General features: G+C 32.6%; 1 protein-coding gene across 4 annotated transcripts in view; it reads right to left on the bottom strand.

Moving 5' to 3' along the window:
* Positions 1–15,585, bottom strand: part of LOC117118130 (protein MMS22-like) — a 60,451-nt gene that overhangs the window by 44,234 nt on the left and 632 nt on the right. For 3 of the 4 annotated variants that reach the window (XR_004447007.1, XM_033262637.1, XM_033262638.1), the window contains exons 2-13: positions 10,085–10,214; positions 9,246–9,360; positions 8,307–8,432; positions 7,737–7,795; positions 5,751–5,829; positions 4,577–4,742; positions 3,975–4,065; positions 2,865–2,962; positions 2,311–2,424; positions 2,070–2,127; positions 1,522–1,607; positions 884–943 (exon numbers count right to left, since the gene is read on the bottom strand). Coding sequence is in view for 2 of the 4 variants with exons in the window: in XM_033262637.1 (XP_033118528.1) it covers positions 884–943; positions 1,522–1,607; positions 2,070–2,127; positions 2,311–2,424; positions 2,865–2,962; positions 3,975–4,065; positions 4,577–4,742; positions 5,751–5,829; positions 7,737–7,795; positions 8,307–8,432; positions 9,246–9,360; positions 10,085–10,208 (1,176 nt within the window). In the remaining 2 variants the exon portion in view is untranslated. Of the gene's footprint in view, positions 1–883; positions 944–1,521; positions 1,608–2,069; positions 2,128–2,310; positions 2,425–2,864; positions 2,963–3,974; positions 4,066–4,576; positions 4,743–5,750; positions 5,830–7,736; positions 7,796–8,306; positions 8,433–9,245; positions 9,361–10,084; positions 10,215–11,129; positions 11,737–15,585 lie in introns of those variants that run through there. The other variant, XR_004447008.1, reaches the window with a different exon arrangement.

The following is a 15,585-nucleotide window of genomic DNA, read 5'->3' on the forward strand; positions in this document are numbered from 1 at the left end:
ATCTGATTAGTGCTCATATCACTTCATATAATTTCTCTTACTGCAAATCTCTATCTAAATGATGCATAGCACATATCAGGCTTACCATTCAAAAACCAGAATCAGTGGCCAAATAATGAAAATTTACTTTTTCATATGTGGCAAAGACAAGTCAAACCAGTGACTCGTCGCAAAAATCAAAATTAGTTATTAATACAATGTTAAACAGTAAAATGAGAGCTATAAAATGGTAAAAGAATCATTTAAATCCGACCTTTTGTTTAGCTAATGTCTTTGAGCTTGGCTCCCAAACATGACACAGGGACAGACAGCACTGCAGATGGACTCGGATACTCTCTTCATCAAGCCCTAACTCCTAGCAACAATAACAAAAAAAAGTAAACAGTAAGTGCAACAGATGTCCCTTAATATATATATTCAGTACTATAACACTGTTAAAAAAAATTCTATTTTCAGTAATAATACAGTTGAACTTGCCTATTAGTCGAATCCAAAATGCCATTGAAGTATTGTTCGACTTAGATAAAATTTGACTTACAGTTTGTTAATTAATAGAAAACTCAGTAGTTTGGCATGTAAAATAAGATCGACTTAAAAATTATTCGACTTAGGCACAGTAAACTTAGGCAAGTTTAACTGAATATATATTTAGTATAACACCGCAAACATTTTCGGTTAATTCTGATTTTTATATCTTTTGTAATAGCAATTTTAAAATTTTTTTGTTGGCTTAGTTTAATTATTTCTTTTGTATGGGAAATTGCCCAAAACAAGGCTAAGAGCCAATCAAGGTAATGGGACTAGAAATGAAATCATCACGACCATATTTAGGCATGTCACATGTTTTGTTAAATAAAACGTGATAGTCTGGACTGGGCCTTACTTGAGAAAATGTCATCTTGAGAAGGTCTCCAACCATCAGCCAATTACTGCGAACACAAGTCTGCAATTTAAGTAAATATTGTACAGAACATAATTGAATCAAATTAAAATATGAAACTGTTATTTTCAAATAATGGTTATTCTCTACTTTAATCATAGTGTAAAGTTTTCTTTCTTTTTGAAGAATTATATGGACATTAATGGTCAGTGCAAATGAACAATAAGAAAGTATAAAAGTTTACATTCTAATCTAGTGTACATCTCTAGAAGTCAGTTCAGTATGAATTAAGCCCGGCATTCATTGCATCCGACGGTCGCCACCTGATGCGATTCTTCAAAGTACGCAAAATGGATCGTTTTTAATGACGATCCATTTAAACTGCTACTGAGAATAAGCAGACGATGTCCCAACGTCTAGTGCTCAAAAGGAGCAGAGTTGATTTTGTCTGACCGTCGGCTGTCTGACTGTCGTACGATGCAGTGAGTGACCGGTTTGAACGAACAAATTCATTACAGAAATTTCCTGTCCTGCATCATGCGTCTGCATTGTACAGCCTGTGGGAAACCAGGTTCCAGCTGGTTTACAAATTGATTATATTTAACTAAAAATTTATATTCATTCAGACTATAAAAACTTACAGAGGATTTTTGAAGTTCACCATTTTGATTGTACTTGTACAGTGGTGATATGTGGATCAGTAGCCACCAACATAGGTCTATATTCCCTAAAAAAAAAAAAAAAAAAATTAAAAACAATATGTTAATGATAAAAGTATTATGATCCACAGCTTTTTCAGTCCACAAATCTATTAAGTCAAATGTTAGGCATTCAGAACACAACACAGGTCAACATTTTTATGGGCAAGTTTTCATGATTTTGTTAATAGATCTTGTTCATTGTATCTACATAAAGAAGGCACTTTTATAGTAAGTATAATACATACTCCAAGTATTGAAAACACATCATTGTGTTGGGATTTAATATTTCGACAATGATGATGACATAATTAATATTGAATCCCAACACAATGGCGTGCATTTCAATACTTGGAGTATGTATTATACTTTCGCACTTTTATAGTCTTATTAAGTTGATACTAATGTTGGTTATACAATGATTATAGTAATGATATTAATAAGAACATAAAATATCACGGGAAAAAAAAATCATTTAACCCGAAAAATACCTTTTTTATTTAACCCAGCATTTGCTTCAAGTGCTGCATGAAACATAAACCAAAATGACTGAAAAATAAGATTAACCAATTACAATTAGTAATAGTACCAAAAGCTTTCACAGGAACATACTTGCATACCAAGAGAATACAGGAAGGCAGTTGCATCCTGGTATCCAAGTTCAAAAGCAAAGAAAAAAAGCAATAGAAATTAACAAGGTAATATATGCTGTTTTACCAGTACTGTACTTACTTCTGTCCCAAACTTAGATTGACGTTGATCTAGGAAATGAATAAGCATAATGACAAACTCTTGCAAACACGGACAAGGAAAAGGTGACACATTCTTCAAGTCCTTTCTTGAAATCTACAAGAAAAGAGATTTACTGTTTTATCCTCTTGTACCCGAATTAATGCAATCCGCTGCTCTCCTTGCATTTCAGATATCTGGCTGAAATGCAAGTATAAAAATGTGCAGTCTTTTGGATGAGATTTTTTAAGCCATTGGTATCATGTGCAATATGGCTTATGTGCAAAAGAGAGTGATTGACTACCGGTGTACTGCCCAATCACCAGCGGAAAGACCTCAATGCATATGAGTCTTTGGACTTTGGGTTATCCTTAGTGTTCACACTGAATAAATGTAATCCAATCATGGAACAGCAAAAGAAGTAACAATAGATTGACTGTCACCAACTTATAGTAATGAATTGATTACAGGTATACAAATAAGTTTACATAAATTATACACATACACATATATTAGCATAAATTATAAAGTTAGAAATTTATTTTTAATTCACATACTGAGTTGAATCGCAATCTTGCAATATATACAATATCATTTATGAATATGTTGACTTCTGCCGTTAAAAGGTTGTTGACATCATTCTCCGCTATTGTGCCTGAAAATTATAAGAAAAATTAGGGTGGACTTAATATCAAGCTATGGTTGCTATTACACCAAAATGAAATGAAGAGTTGAGAAAGTTAAAAACAAAATAGATTATTATTACCAAGTATGTTACAGCCAGAAATTAACTAAAATGTACAATAATTGCATTACACTTACCTCATTAATTTAGTGTATACTAACATACATTTGGCATATTCAACTAGTTCATTTTGTTGACTACGAATTTTCGTTGAGTATTATTTTCATTTGACTGGTTCGAAAAATAGACTTTGTTGACAACAAAAATTAACGTAAACCCAGAGTGCGTTAATCAGTGTTAAGTTATTCACGTGACCAAAACAAACATATTCGATTGGTGAGTTTAGAAACAACATTTGTGTTAATATAATTTAGATTAAATTTCAGAAAATAAAAATTATAATATTTACCCACATGAAGTCAAAAAATAATTGTAGGCCAACAGAATTAAAAAACTGGATGAAAATATTTTTTTTACTAAAAACCCATACTGCCACAAAATGAAGCAGCCTTGATTACGCAGCGTGTATCGCGGTAACTATGCAGCCATTTTGTTTTGTCGAGTATTTATAAGTGTTCTATTCGACTGGTCGTCTTCGTTAAGTAGGATTTTACCGCTGCGCAGGTGGGCGTGGTTCAACGAAGAATGACCAGTCAAATACGGCCATAATGTAGTATCATTAAATTAAAACAAATAAACCACTTCCTGAGACTTCCTGTTAATTTCCCTTGTGGAAGATTCAGGAGGGAACAAACCAAGTACCAAGTACAAGTACCATACAATTTATATCCATTCATTCAAATAAAGTACTTAAAACAAAATAATCAATTTAAACATACTAAGTAAACAATAGAAATAGGAGTATAAATATTATTGTTAAATATAATTAATAATATTATTGATGTGTACTCTATTAAAGGTTATAAGCAATATAAAATATACAGCATTTTAGTATCTTTAGAATCTTGAAATAGAAATCTACCTTTTGTTTTGCTGTAAAGCATGTGTAAGGATTCTATCAAACCCCATCTGACATTCAAGACAATGTGTAAGACCAAGTAAGCAATACTTTGCTGCAAAAAAAAAAGTATTGCTTTTGTATTTAATCAAGTCATCAACCATAAATTAGTTAATAGTCAAATAGAGATTATTTATACTGCAACATGATAGGAAGTATAAAACTGACAAGCACCACAAAAACAAAATGTTATTGTTATATTAATATTTGACAATTGCCTCAACATAAAAGCATGATCAAAAGTAGTGGCAGATCACGGAATTCGAAAAGGAGGGGCCCAGGGAACAACTTTTGCATATGAAGGGTCTAGACATGGTGGGACTGAGGTAAGAAGAGTTATGATTATGGCACCTGTAGATGACCATGGTACTCTCAAATCTAATTAGAGTATAATTTTCTTTCTCCATTTTTTTTTATAATTTACAAAAAAAAAACTTAGAGAGGGAAAGGGGAATGAGCTATACAAATATATAGGTAAAAGAATAACAAGTTGTTAATCGGGTCACAGATTTTGAATGGAACATAATTATAATTATTGCATTTGATCATGTCTCTGATACACATACCTTCTTTAGTCCTGATGAAATGTACTGGGAGAGAACATTAGATGGAAGATCAGCAACCTTGCCTAGGTAATTTGACAGGCCCTCCATCTCTTGTAGTAAAATAGGATGCAAGTTGTTGAGTCTTTGGTTGTACCTGCATCCTGATGTTTCATCAAACTTGTAATGCCTTACAAATTAAAATTTAAAACAGTAACACGTGCACATGCTATGTTATTGTTATTATCATTTTGATTATTGTTGGATGATTTGGTTGTAAACATTGTCAATGTCATCACCATAACATAGAAAGTAATTAATTTTGCTATTGAAAATCCAGTCCATCTCCTGAAAATATCTTTGAATTGTCTTGCTTTGTGTTTTTGAAAATTGTATTTTGTATCAAGTGACGAAATACAATTTTATTGTATTTTGACTGATTTCACTGTTGATTTTGTACATATATATTTTTAAATTTAAATTTTATTGATTAGTCCATTAAAAAAAAAAATATTTTATGCTAATTCAATTTTTGTTCTTATTGGCATTGGAGAGTGACAGTTCACAGTGATTTAGTTCACTTTTTGGCAATCCTGTCCAGCCAACTTAGTGTTGTTTTCTGTGCTCTCGGTTATCATGTTTTGTATTAAAATTTTTAATGTTTTTTGGACGAAATAAAAAAAAATGAAATGAAATGAAATAAAATGGAAAAAAAATCATTATAAAATAAAAAAAAATAATATAATAATCTTCACCTTTCTATCTCCACTAGAATATCATAATTTCTGTATCATTATCATCATTACATTTTTTTTTTCATTAGGACTCTAAAGCTGATTAAGAGTTCAGATTTAAATGAAATGCATGAACAACTGCAGATAGTCAACAAAAAAAATCCAAATATGAATGATAATTATAACAAATAACACTTGACAAGATTACCCACAAAAAGCTGTTATCTGAGGTTGCAAAATTCTGAACTCATATATCTTAAGATTGGGGGCAACCAGAGCCACAATTATTATTGGAAGCATTTTATTTAAATAACATTTTTCTCAAGGCCTACAGTATGTGGATATTGTGTCACAGAGCCTTAATTAAAAATGCAAAAAAATGGAGCAGTAAAGTAATCAAAATCATTTACATGTTTACTTCACACATGTTTGCAAATGATGAAAAAATAAATATTGAAGCTTACCTATGAATAAATACTTTCAAATACTGTAAGAATACAACACAGGTGTGCTTCAAGCTAGCGGAGTCAGAGATGTCCGAATCTGACGGTAAACAAATGTTAATGTTAGCCCAACGATGTACAATGTACACTGTTGAGCTTTTCATTTTGATTTGTAGCAATGTATGGTTGATCAGGAATCAATCAAAGGAGGTGTGTTGATTCTTAAACTTATTGAAAGGAAGACGCATACAATTCTAAAATTGTTATTTCAAATTCAAGGTAAAGCGAAAACAGTTTATTTGAACTATTACCATTACTTTGATCAATTATTTTATTAATTTAACGAATTCTATGGAAATTTATTGGAGTCAGTGGTCAAGATCCTTTTAGAATAGACCATGTGACTATCTGCCACTATAAAGAGAGTTACAGATTTGTGATACGTGGAACACCTAAAACTAGGCTTAATGGCAAATACATTAATTATGTAAATTCTTTACCATAAAGTTTTGAATGATCACCTTCTTTCATTCATCCATTCACTCTTTATTAGCCTTTTATAAAAATAACAATACAATTTGTGCATACATTAAAATAAACCTAAAAAACCAAAACTCACATACGGAAAAAAACTGTGTAAATCTAAGGAGACATCTCTGTAGCTCACAAGCTTGTTAATCCATCCATAAAGAAACAGCAATATAAAATTTATGATATGATAATAATAATAATAATAATAATAATAGTATTTAGGAAAAAAACAAAAGAAATTAAAAATGAGACTTCTTAAAATTTAGGTTAATTGCAAAAAAGAGTAATATATACAGTATAAAAATATCAATATACATAGGCCTACACCATGTACATGTTCCAATATATATAAATATGCACTACAATACACATACATACAATACACATACATACAATATATATATATATATATATATATATATATATATACATATTTTATCCATTGATCCATTATTTAGATATTTAGGTCTGGGATCTTTTGTCCCTCAAATGCCCACCCCAATTTGGATCGTCATGATAATTTCTTCTTTGTACCTTGGTTAAACTTTTTTGAAATTGTTATACATATCAGTTATTATTTTTTGAAATATCTGGTCTGGGACGTTTTCCGTTAAAGGGTCCTCATATCAAAACCCTACTCCGGATGGTCACCAAAATCTAAAACATTCTTCATAGAAACATGACAAACTATTCTAAGTAGTGTCATTTTAAGCCATTGACACTTTTTGAGATATTTAAGTCTGGGTCTGGGATTTTAAATTACCCTTAAAAGTACTGCATATTCGGTACGATATCACGTCAGGTAGGGCAAAACATCACTCCTATGATATTTTCCTGACGCAAAATCACATCGTAGTAATTTCTGATGACATACCCCCACAAACCATAACTGTTGTCCAATGTGGAATATTATGGAAGTTATTTTAAATTTAAAAATTTGGCGGCCATTTTGGTGGCCATCTTGGAATTTTGCATGTGGCTGAATTTGACTTTTGGTGGTGCAACTGTATGCTCCTAAAAATAATATCTCAAATCACAGACTAAAAAAAGCCACTGTTCTATGGAATATTAAGGAAGTAAACGGTTAATATTAAAGTTTGGCGGCCATTTTAGCAGCCATCTTGGATCTCGACAACCACTAATGGCTGAAATTGACTTTTGATGATATTACCATGTGCCCTAACATCTCAAATCACAGAATAAAAAACACCACTCAAAACTATTGTCCTATGTAGGATATTGTGAAGTATTATGGCAAATACTAAAATTTTGTGGGCATATTGGATTTGGAGGCCTTTCCGGTCATTTTTGAGCTTGGCATACAGCAGATTTGTATTCAGCAACCCTCAAAACCACAAAAAAGCTTGTATGCCATAAATTAACACAATTTGCCTTTGGAAGTCATGTTTTTGGAAACTGACCCAGTCTATTGACAAATCAGACATGCTGTTACAAAGTCATAAAAAAAAAAAATACCTGTTGAAGTTTTGTGTGCCAACATCTCCAAGGATAATTTAAGTTTTCCTATCTTCTGCCTATAAATGACAATGTCATGGTAAATCATATAGGTATGTACATACAGCAAATTACCAACAAAAAAAAAGTTCAAAAATGATATTATATTGATGAAATTAAATATACATGATTTTAAAACAATAATTGCTTTTAGCAGCACAAAAATACTGGACTATCAATCCAAGGGTGTGTAGCACTTGGCCTCATGGATCAGTTGGTAGAGTATCTGAATGGTAATTGGAAGGTCTTGGGTTCGAATCTCGATGTAGGGTGGGCATACAGTACGTTTTTTTCAAATACTTATCAAAAATACTGGAAAAATTGCAGAAGAGATTTTTAAATTTAATTGGAGAAGAGATGGATGCAACATTACATCATTTTTTTTCATAAAGATATCTAGCCATCATTGTTTTAAGAAATCTATATTTTCCTTACAATACAAATAATAATAAATTTAATATTAAATTGTTATATTAGTAAAATAAATAACAATGAGGCAAAAAATTGGAAAAAAACTGAATACATACTTACTTTGCGAGGGAGAAAATGAGACATGTAGAATCCAGCAAACCAGAGGAAGTGACAAAGTGACTTCCAAAAAGCTTGCACTTTGTGTCTTGAAACAGACTTGGGTGTGGATCCAAACTGCTCAGAATTCTGGGAATCATGCAAAATATTGCATAATAGTAATTGTTATCAAACTGTATATTACTGTACATCATAATTATAATATTCAATTTCAAAAACATCAGATGCCCTGCTAAGATATTGTTAGAAACTACATAATTGAATTATTCTCTTGTTTAGTATATGGGTATTAGCCTTACTATCATCAAAGTCATCACTATCAACACTGCCAACCTCATTACAACTGTACATCTCATTATCCACACCGCCAACCTCATCTCTATTATCCTCAACACCATCATCCTCATAACTTTTATAAACACTGTCATTATTTATCTAATATTTTCAACCTCATTACCATTATATCTTCATCATCACTAACAAACACCACCATTACTTGTAGGCCAAATAAAAAATTATTTTGTTGGCCACGCCCGCTTTTTGGCTACAAACGAAAAATATGTTTTTCATGAGCTAAAAAGGCTAGAATGTGCCTATCTTGCGACGGTAGGCCATGCATCTGAAATGGGACCGTTTGCTCTTCAATGTCGATTTAAAAATGGTCTTTGCTGTATTTTTGTGCGTTTTCTCCTTTTTAGGCATAAACACGATATTGATGTTAAAAAAAACCCATTATTTTTTTTTACCAAAATGTGGCCAACACACGATTTTTTTTTTTTTTTGGCCTTACCATCACATTCTAACATCATACTCATGATCATTGCTATTATAATCACTGCATCATCTCTTCATCATCATCATCATTAGATTATCAATTTATGCATATATGTAGACTTTCAAAACAAGTGCGCAAATATGGATTCATTCTAATTACAAACTTACTTTGCAAGAACTTGACAATGAAGGTGCCCAGTATTACAAGCTTTCCATTCACTGTTGTATGCTGAATCTGCATCGCTGCAATCAGTAAATATACAGGATGGTGCAACATCACCTACTGTAAAATAATGCAAGGAGAACAAAATATAAACTCGTTCCCAGCAACTGTTTTTTGTACACACCGTGTAATGTCTACCGGCAAATCAAGCACATGTATCTATAGCCCACTTCAGAGAGGACCGAGAGCCCAATATTTTGGTTGAAGTATTCTGTGTGAAAAGATCTAAATGTCAAATTTATACTCTCTTAATTCACACAACTGTAGCACCCTAGTATCATTCACCACTGTCAAAAAAGGGACTCCAAATCAACAGCAAGTCACAGGAGTCTCCTGAAAATTGGAACACACTCCCAGAGTATTTTTCAGAAAGTTAAAATTCAATTAAATTCATGATACTTGCAAGCTTTTGATACTCTATTGTTTTTTTCCAATGGTTTAATTCTGAAGGTAAATGCCGATGGGCTCCACCTTGAATCTGCCTCTGTTTAAAGAGCATTACCATAATCTAAAAATATTTAATTGCGTGGATGACAGCTCAAAAGCCAGCTTAAATTTGCATGGAAAATTGAAAGAAAAATTGGTGCGCAAAATCCCAATTACATTGTTTATATATACAGTATTGAGATTACGTCAAATCCCAATTTTAGGCAAAATCTGTGTGGAAATTGGCGGTTATTTTGCCAAATGCGCGGACGGATTACTGGGACAATTGTTTGTGGGAAGGATATATTCCCCGCACAGGCCTTACTATACAGTCTGGAAGCATTACATGTAGACCTACCTAGTAATTCATCATGATGTATCAATAAAGATTCATCTACCAGATCATCATACCAGCACTCCAAATGGCGTGGGGAGATAGGTGGGGTCATAGACCCCTCAACAATTCCAATACAATTATCCATATACACCTAAGAAAGAAAAATTAGATTTCGTTCTTGTAGACAAATATAGTACAGCAAGTATCATAATAATATTAGATTTTCTTAAAATAGACGTGGGTAGGAGTTAGCCAATGTTGGGCACAAGTTAACTGACATTTGGTTTAATACGTGTTTGCCAGAGTGGCTGTGAATTGGCATGGGTAGAAGTTAGCCGACACACTCTGCCTCTCAACCACCAAACCAAAAATAAACTTATAGTCTATCATAAAAATATTAAACATGACCAATCACAAAATCAGCAAATGTACTTCAGATTATATCGCAATTTCAATTTTAACTCTCTCACAGCATAGTGCAGACCTCATTACAGCAGCAGTTTTTGCAATATAATGAAATATGCAAATCATCGTGGCTGCAAATTTTTAACGTCACATTTGCAGGCAAAAACCATGTTTTTATTTTGCTTTTGGAAGTTCCACAGATTAACTACATTTCTTGAAATAACCCAAGGACTTGGTGGCCTTCTATTGGAATCTTTTTGGCAGGGATAGATAAATATATATTATAGGATACGTGTATGTAAGAATTATCATACAGGCCTAGAGCCTACATGGGTGTAAACTGACTCGCACTTGATATACTTGAGATGCCACTAATGCCTTGAACAAAAATTTGTCAAAAAACAGGTCAAATTAGTTACTGTAGGATATTTCATTGGTTAATTTCATAACTAACTTAACAAAGTTGTGGTTGGTTCAGGCACTTATCTTCCCAATTGTTACTTACTCATTTGAAACTTAGACCCTGGCAAATGCAAGTTGCAAAAAGATCAATGTTTTTGAGCTACAGTATGCATGTCCTATAATGTGAAAAGAACTAACGCTAGTACGCTTGAGGTCAATGTAATGTTACAAAGAGATTGCTTGGTGTAATAAAATTTACCTTGAATTTACCTTGAATCTTCGAGACTTAGAGATCAAAGCTCATTTGTCCCTCAATCATTATCGAATCCTCTTCGGTCATATACGGGCAAAATTTAAGGTGGTGGCCAGACCAGACTTTCTCTAAGCCCGCTTTAAAATGATTTACCAAACTCTGATTTACCACATTACTAGGAAGAGAGTTCCAATCGTCAGTAACTCGAACAACGAATGCCTTTTTCCTAACATTAAGTTTAAATTTCTGTTTATACAACTTATATACATGGCCTCTGGTTATAGAATAATCTGATCTTGTAAACAAATGCTCAGGGCCCAAAAGATCAATACCTTGAAAAATCTTAAAGGTCTTAATGACATCTGCTCATTTTATTCTAAATAACAAAGTTGGCAAATTAAGAGCCTTAAGTCTCTCCACATAAGCTTTGTCACTCAGTGGAGCGTTGTTGGACCTTCTCTAATAAATCAGAATCTTTTTTATATTTAGAATTCCAGACACAACTACCATACTCTATCACAGGACGAATCATTGACTTATAGAGACGCAAAAAACCATTACCATCAAGAAATTTAAATGCTCTTTTGATCAGACCCAATCTTCTATTTGCTGCTCTTGCAACCTTTACAGCTCTTGCATTTTGTTAAGTTAAATGGCAATTGCCAGTCTACCGACCACTGGTATAAAGCACTTACATCCCCTTGTAGAATCTCAAGATCAGTCTCACAATTGACAACTAGGCAATTCCATGGTCACAGACCGACTTTTTAAGGCATTCATAATGGTAAAAAACTGTTTAGATATAACAGATAAACCAGTAAATCTGAAATTCCAAGTAAATTTTATACTCCTTCCCAATCATTGACTTATAGAGACGCAAAAAACCATTACCATCAAGAAATTTAAATGCTCTTTTGATCAGACCCAATCTTCTATTTGCTGCTCTTGCAACCTTTACAGAGTGTTTAGAAAAATCCAACTTATCATAAAATAGAATACCAAGATCTGATTCCTCCTTAACACATTCAATTTCACATCTTGATGTACCAGTACCAATAAAATATTTAAAATTAAAATTTTTAACTCCATAATGCATAACCTTGCATTTTGTTAAGTTAAATGGTATAAAGCACTTACATCCCCTTGTAGAATCTCAAGATCAGTCTCACAATTGACAACTAGGCAATTCCATGGTCACAGACCGACTTTTTAAGGCATTCATAATGGTAAAAAACTGTTTAGATATAACAGATAAACCAGTAAATCTGAAATTCCAAGTAAATTTTATACTCCTTCCCACACACTTTTAATTGACAATATTACAAAAATTAAAACACAGTCATTTGTGAAATATTGATATTAATATGTTTGGTCACAGACCGACTTAAAAAAAAAGAGAAAATTTTACAAATATAAACTTTGTGCAATTCTATTGAAAATATTACGAAAAGATTATGGTAACACATTCAGTATGTAAAAATATAAATAAGAGGTTTTAGTATCAACAGAGAAGGTGATGTAAAACTACATCATGGGGATGGCAGGGTAGATGGTACCACCTTGGGTCTGGTCACAGACCGACCTATCGATTTGCATGATAGTATATGATGGGATCTGGCACATTATAAGGAGAAAACACTTTATATATAAAATTAAATACTAAAAACTTGTTACCAAACATTGTATATAAAAAAGCATAACTTAGTTCCTTATAGTAAACAAAAATCTATTTTGTAATAAAAATCAGATTATTTAACATATTAAGAATGGTATTATTTACCTAATAAACGTCACAGAAAATAGTCTTAAGCAAAATCATGATTGCTTGGATGTTAATTGATCTGACCCAGTTAATAAATACTCTAGTACTTAATGAAAAAAGGCATATTAAACCAAGAAAATTATGAAATGCATTTTATGCATTATGGGTATCTGGAAGTGTTTTCACATCCTCCCAGCAACCATCAAACATGCTCCATTTTGCATCTATGGTTGCCTTTGAAATGAATAGCATGGTTTTTTTCTTTAGATGTTAATGGCAATGGTGGCGCCAGATGTTTGCCAACAAGGGGTCCGACGTGTCTGATGCAGGGGTCCGAACCAAAGCGACGACAAAGCCTCGGTCAATACCCCGAAACAAAAAAATCTCTGTTAGGGTTCTTGAAGGGAGTTTTTATGGCTTAATTTAACCCTAAATGTGTTTTTAGACCACAATATTAGGGATTGGCAATCAAGATAGCGTAATATTTGGATTGGAAAATTATTATTTTAAAAATTTTTTGGTCCGACGACCTATTCGTTCGTTGAAAGACAGGGGGTCCCGGCCTTCCGACAAAGAAAATTCCCCCACCCCGCTGACGCCTCCGCTGGTTAATGGCATAGAGAATAGTAACTATACAATATTTAAATGTTGAAATCAAGATCTATACTGAATGATAAACTACAGCTTTATGTATTTGAAAGATTTTACCCATTCAGCTTCCAACTTAGTCACATGGTTTAATATACCCAATTTGGTGGTTGTTGAGAACTCGAATTATGAAGCAAATCATTGTTATTTTCAAATAAACCACTATATGTCCTTAGAACCTTTCTCAGGCCCATGTCTTTTGTCATTTTAATTTTGTTTATTGAATATAACCAACTTTACAGTAAAAAGTTTGCTTAAAGATTATTGTAATATCATTGGTCACAGACCGACAAGTCGGTCTGTGACTAGTTTGGTCACAGACCGACTAAAATTAATGTAATAAAAATATGAATAAATAAGTCCAAAAATTTAAATAATCTTGTCAGTGAATGTTAGCCTTTATTAGCTTCAATAGTTTTATGAATTTCAAAATGGTTGAAAGCTGCATGACTTAATAAACCTAAAAAATGTTGTTTTTTTGGGTCACAGACCGACAAAAATATTAAGAAATATTTTTGCCCTGCCTTAATATTTTGTTGTAAATAAATATTTCTTTTTGTCACAAAACTAATAAAATAAGTTAAGTTCTCCAATTTAAAATAAAAATGACTGGCATAAATGGCAGTTTGTTAGTTTCTATAGACTTTGAAAAAACATGACATTTTCATATTTTTTAAATATTTTCAAAATGATGTAATTCAAATTCCTATATATTTTTATACATCCACACAAGAAAAGTTTCATCAATGCATCCTAAAAATTCATTTTTTAAGCTTTAGTTTGATATAAAACTTGTTTACATTCAAAGTTGAAAATTTGCTAAATCTGAAAAAAAGTCATGGAATTGCCCAACTCTAAACAGTAATAGTATCGTCCACGAACAACTTTATAAAAGAATCAGAAACAGTTTTGGGTAAATCATTAATGAAAACTAAAAATAATAATGGTCCAAGGACACTTCCTTGGGGAACCCCGCTAGACACCAATTGCCATCCAGAACTAACACCATTAACGACCACTCTCTGTTTCCTATCTTTCAAAAATGCCACAATCCAATTCAACAAGTTGCCAGATACTCAATAAGACTTTAATTTTGACAATAACCTACGATGAGGAAAAGCTCCAACCATCTCGAACTTTGGTCATGTTGCCAGATGCCAAGAAGAATGCTTGGTAAAAGCGATGCAAGGCACAACCACTCCACACTTTTTTCTAATCAGCTCAAATGTATTCCAATGTTTAAACAGAAAATTTGCAATGATAAACGATACGCCATCCATTACACGGCCGAAATGAGTGGCAGCGGCCACTCATTTCGGCCGCTGCACCAAATGTATGAAACCACAAAGGGGCCACCGAATACACAACAGCCGCCAATGACTCGTGAGAATAATGTAGTCATACAACAGCTGGATACATCATAAAAAAAAGGCCTACCACATTAGGCTTTAGCATTACTAAAAAACTAAAAATAATAATATAGATAGGCCTCTATCTAGGCCTAATACGCCTTTTTCACGAATCGGTAGACATCTTGAAGTGATGACAAACATTGCGAATCAGCGGTGCGTAACCAACAGAAATAAGATAAGCTTTTGGGCTGATTTTCTGACATCATGTTATTTAAAAAATCATAACTCCATAACGGGGCGTCGTATCCAAAAAGTGTTTCCAGGAAAATGTTCTTAAAAGACCAGTCTACACCACTATATGATTGAAAAAAAATTGAAAAAATTGTTTGACCTCTGAAATCAAGATTGAAAAAGAAAAGCCTATCTTAGTAGTGTATTAAAATAGGCCAATGCATTACAGTGCAGTAGCATAGGACTTTCGAGTTGTTACTGTTCCAAGTAGCGATAATATACATATTTCTCTTATCTTATATATCTCTATATAGTATAGTAAATAATGTTTTTAACACAGGAAACTCTCATATGGTAACTAAAACAATGCTAGTTCAGAGTATTACTAGTACTACAGCACTGTAATGCATATACCTATTTTAATACACTACTGAGATAGGCTTTTATTTTTCCAATCTTGATTTCAACA

This window comes from Anneissia japonica, unplaced genomic scaffold (genome assembly GCF_011630105.1).
Source record: "Anneissia japonica isolate Jap-2015-1 unplaced genomic scaffold, ASM1163010v1 scaffold11779_len1430905_cov172, whole genome shotgun sequence".
In the NCBI taxonomy this organism is placed as follows: domain Eukaryota; kingdom Metazoa; phylum Echinodermata; class Crinoidea; order Comatulida; family Comatulidae; genus Anneissia; species Anneissia japonica.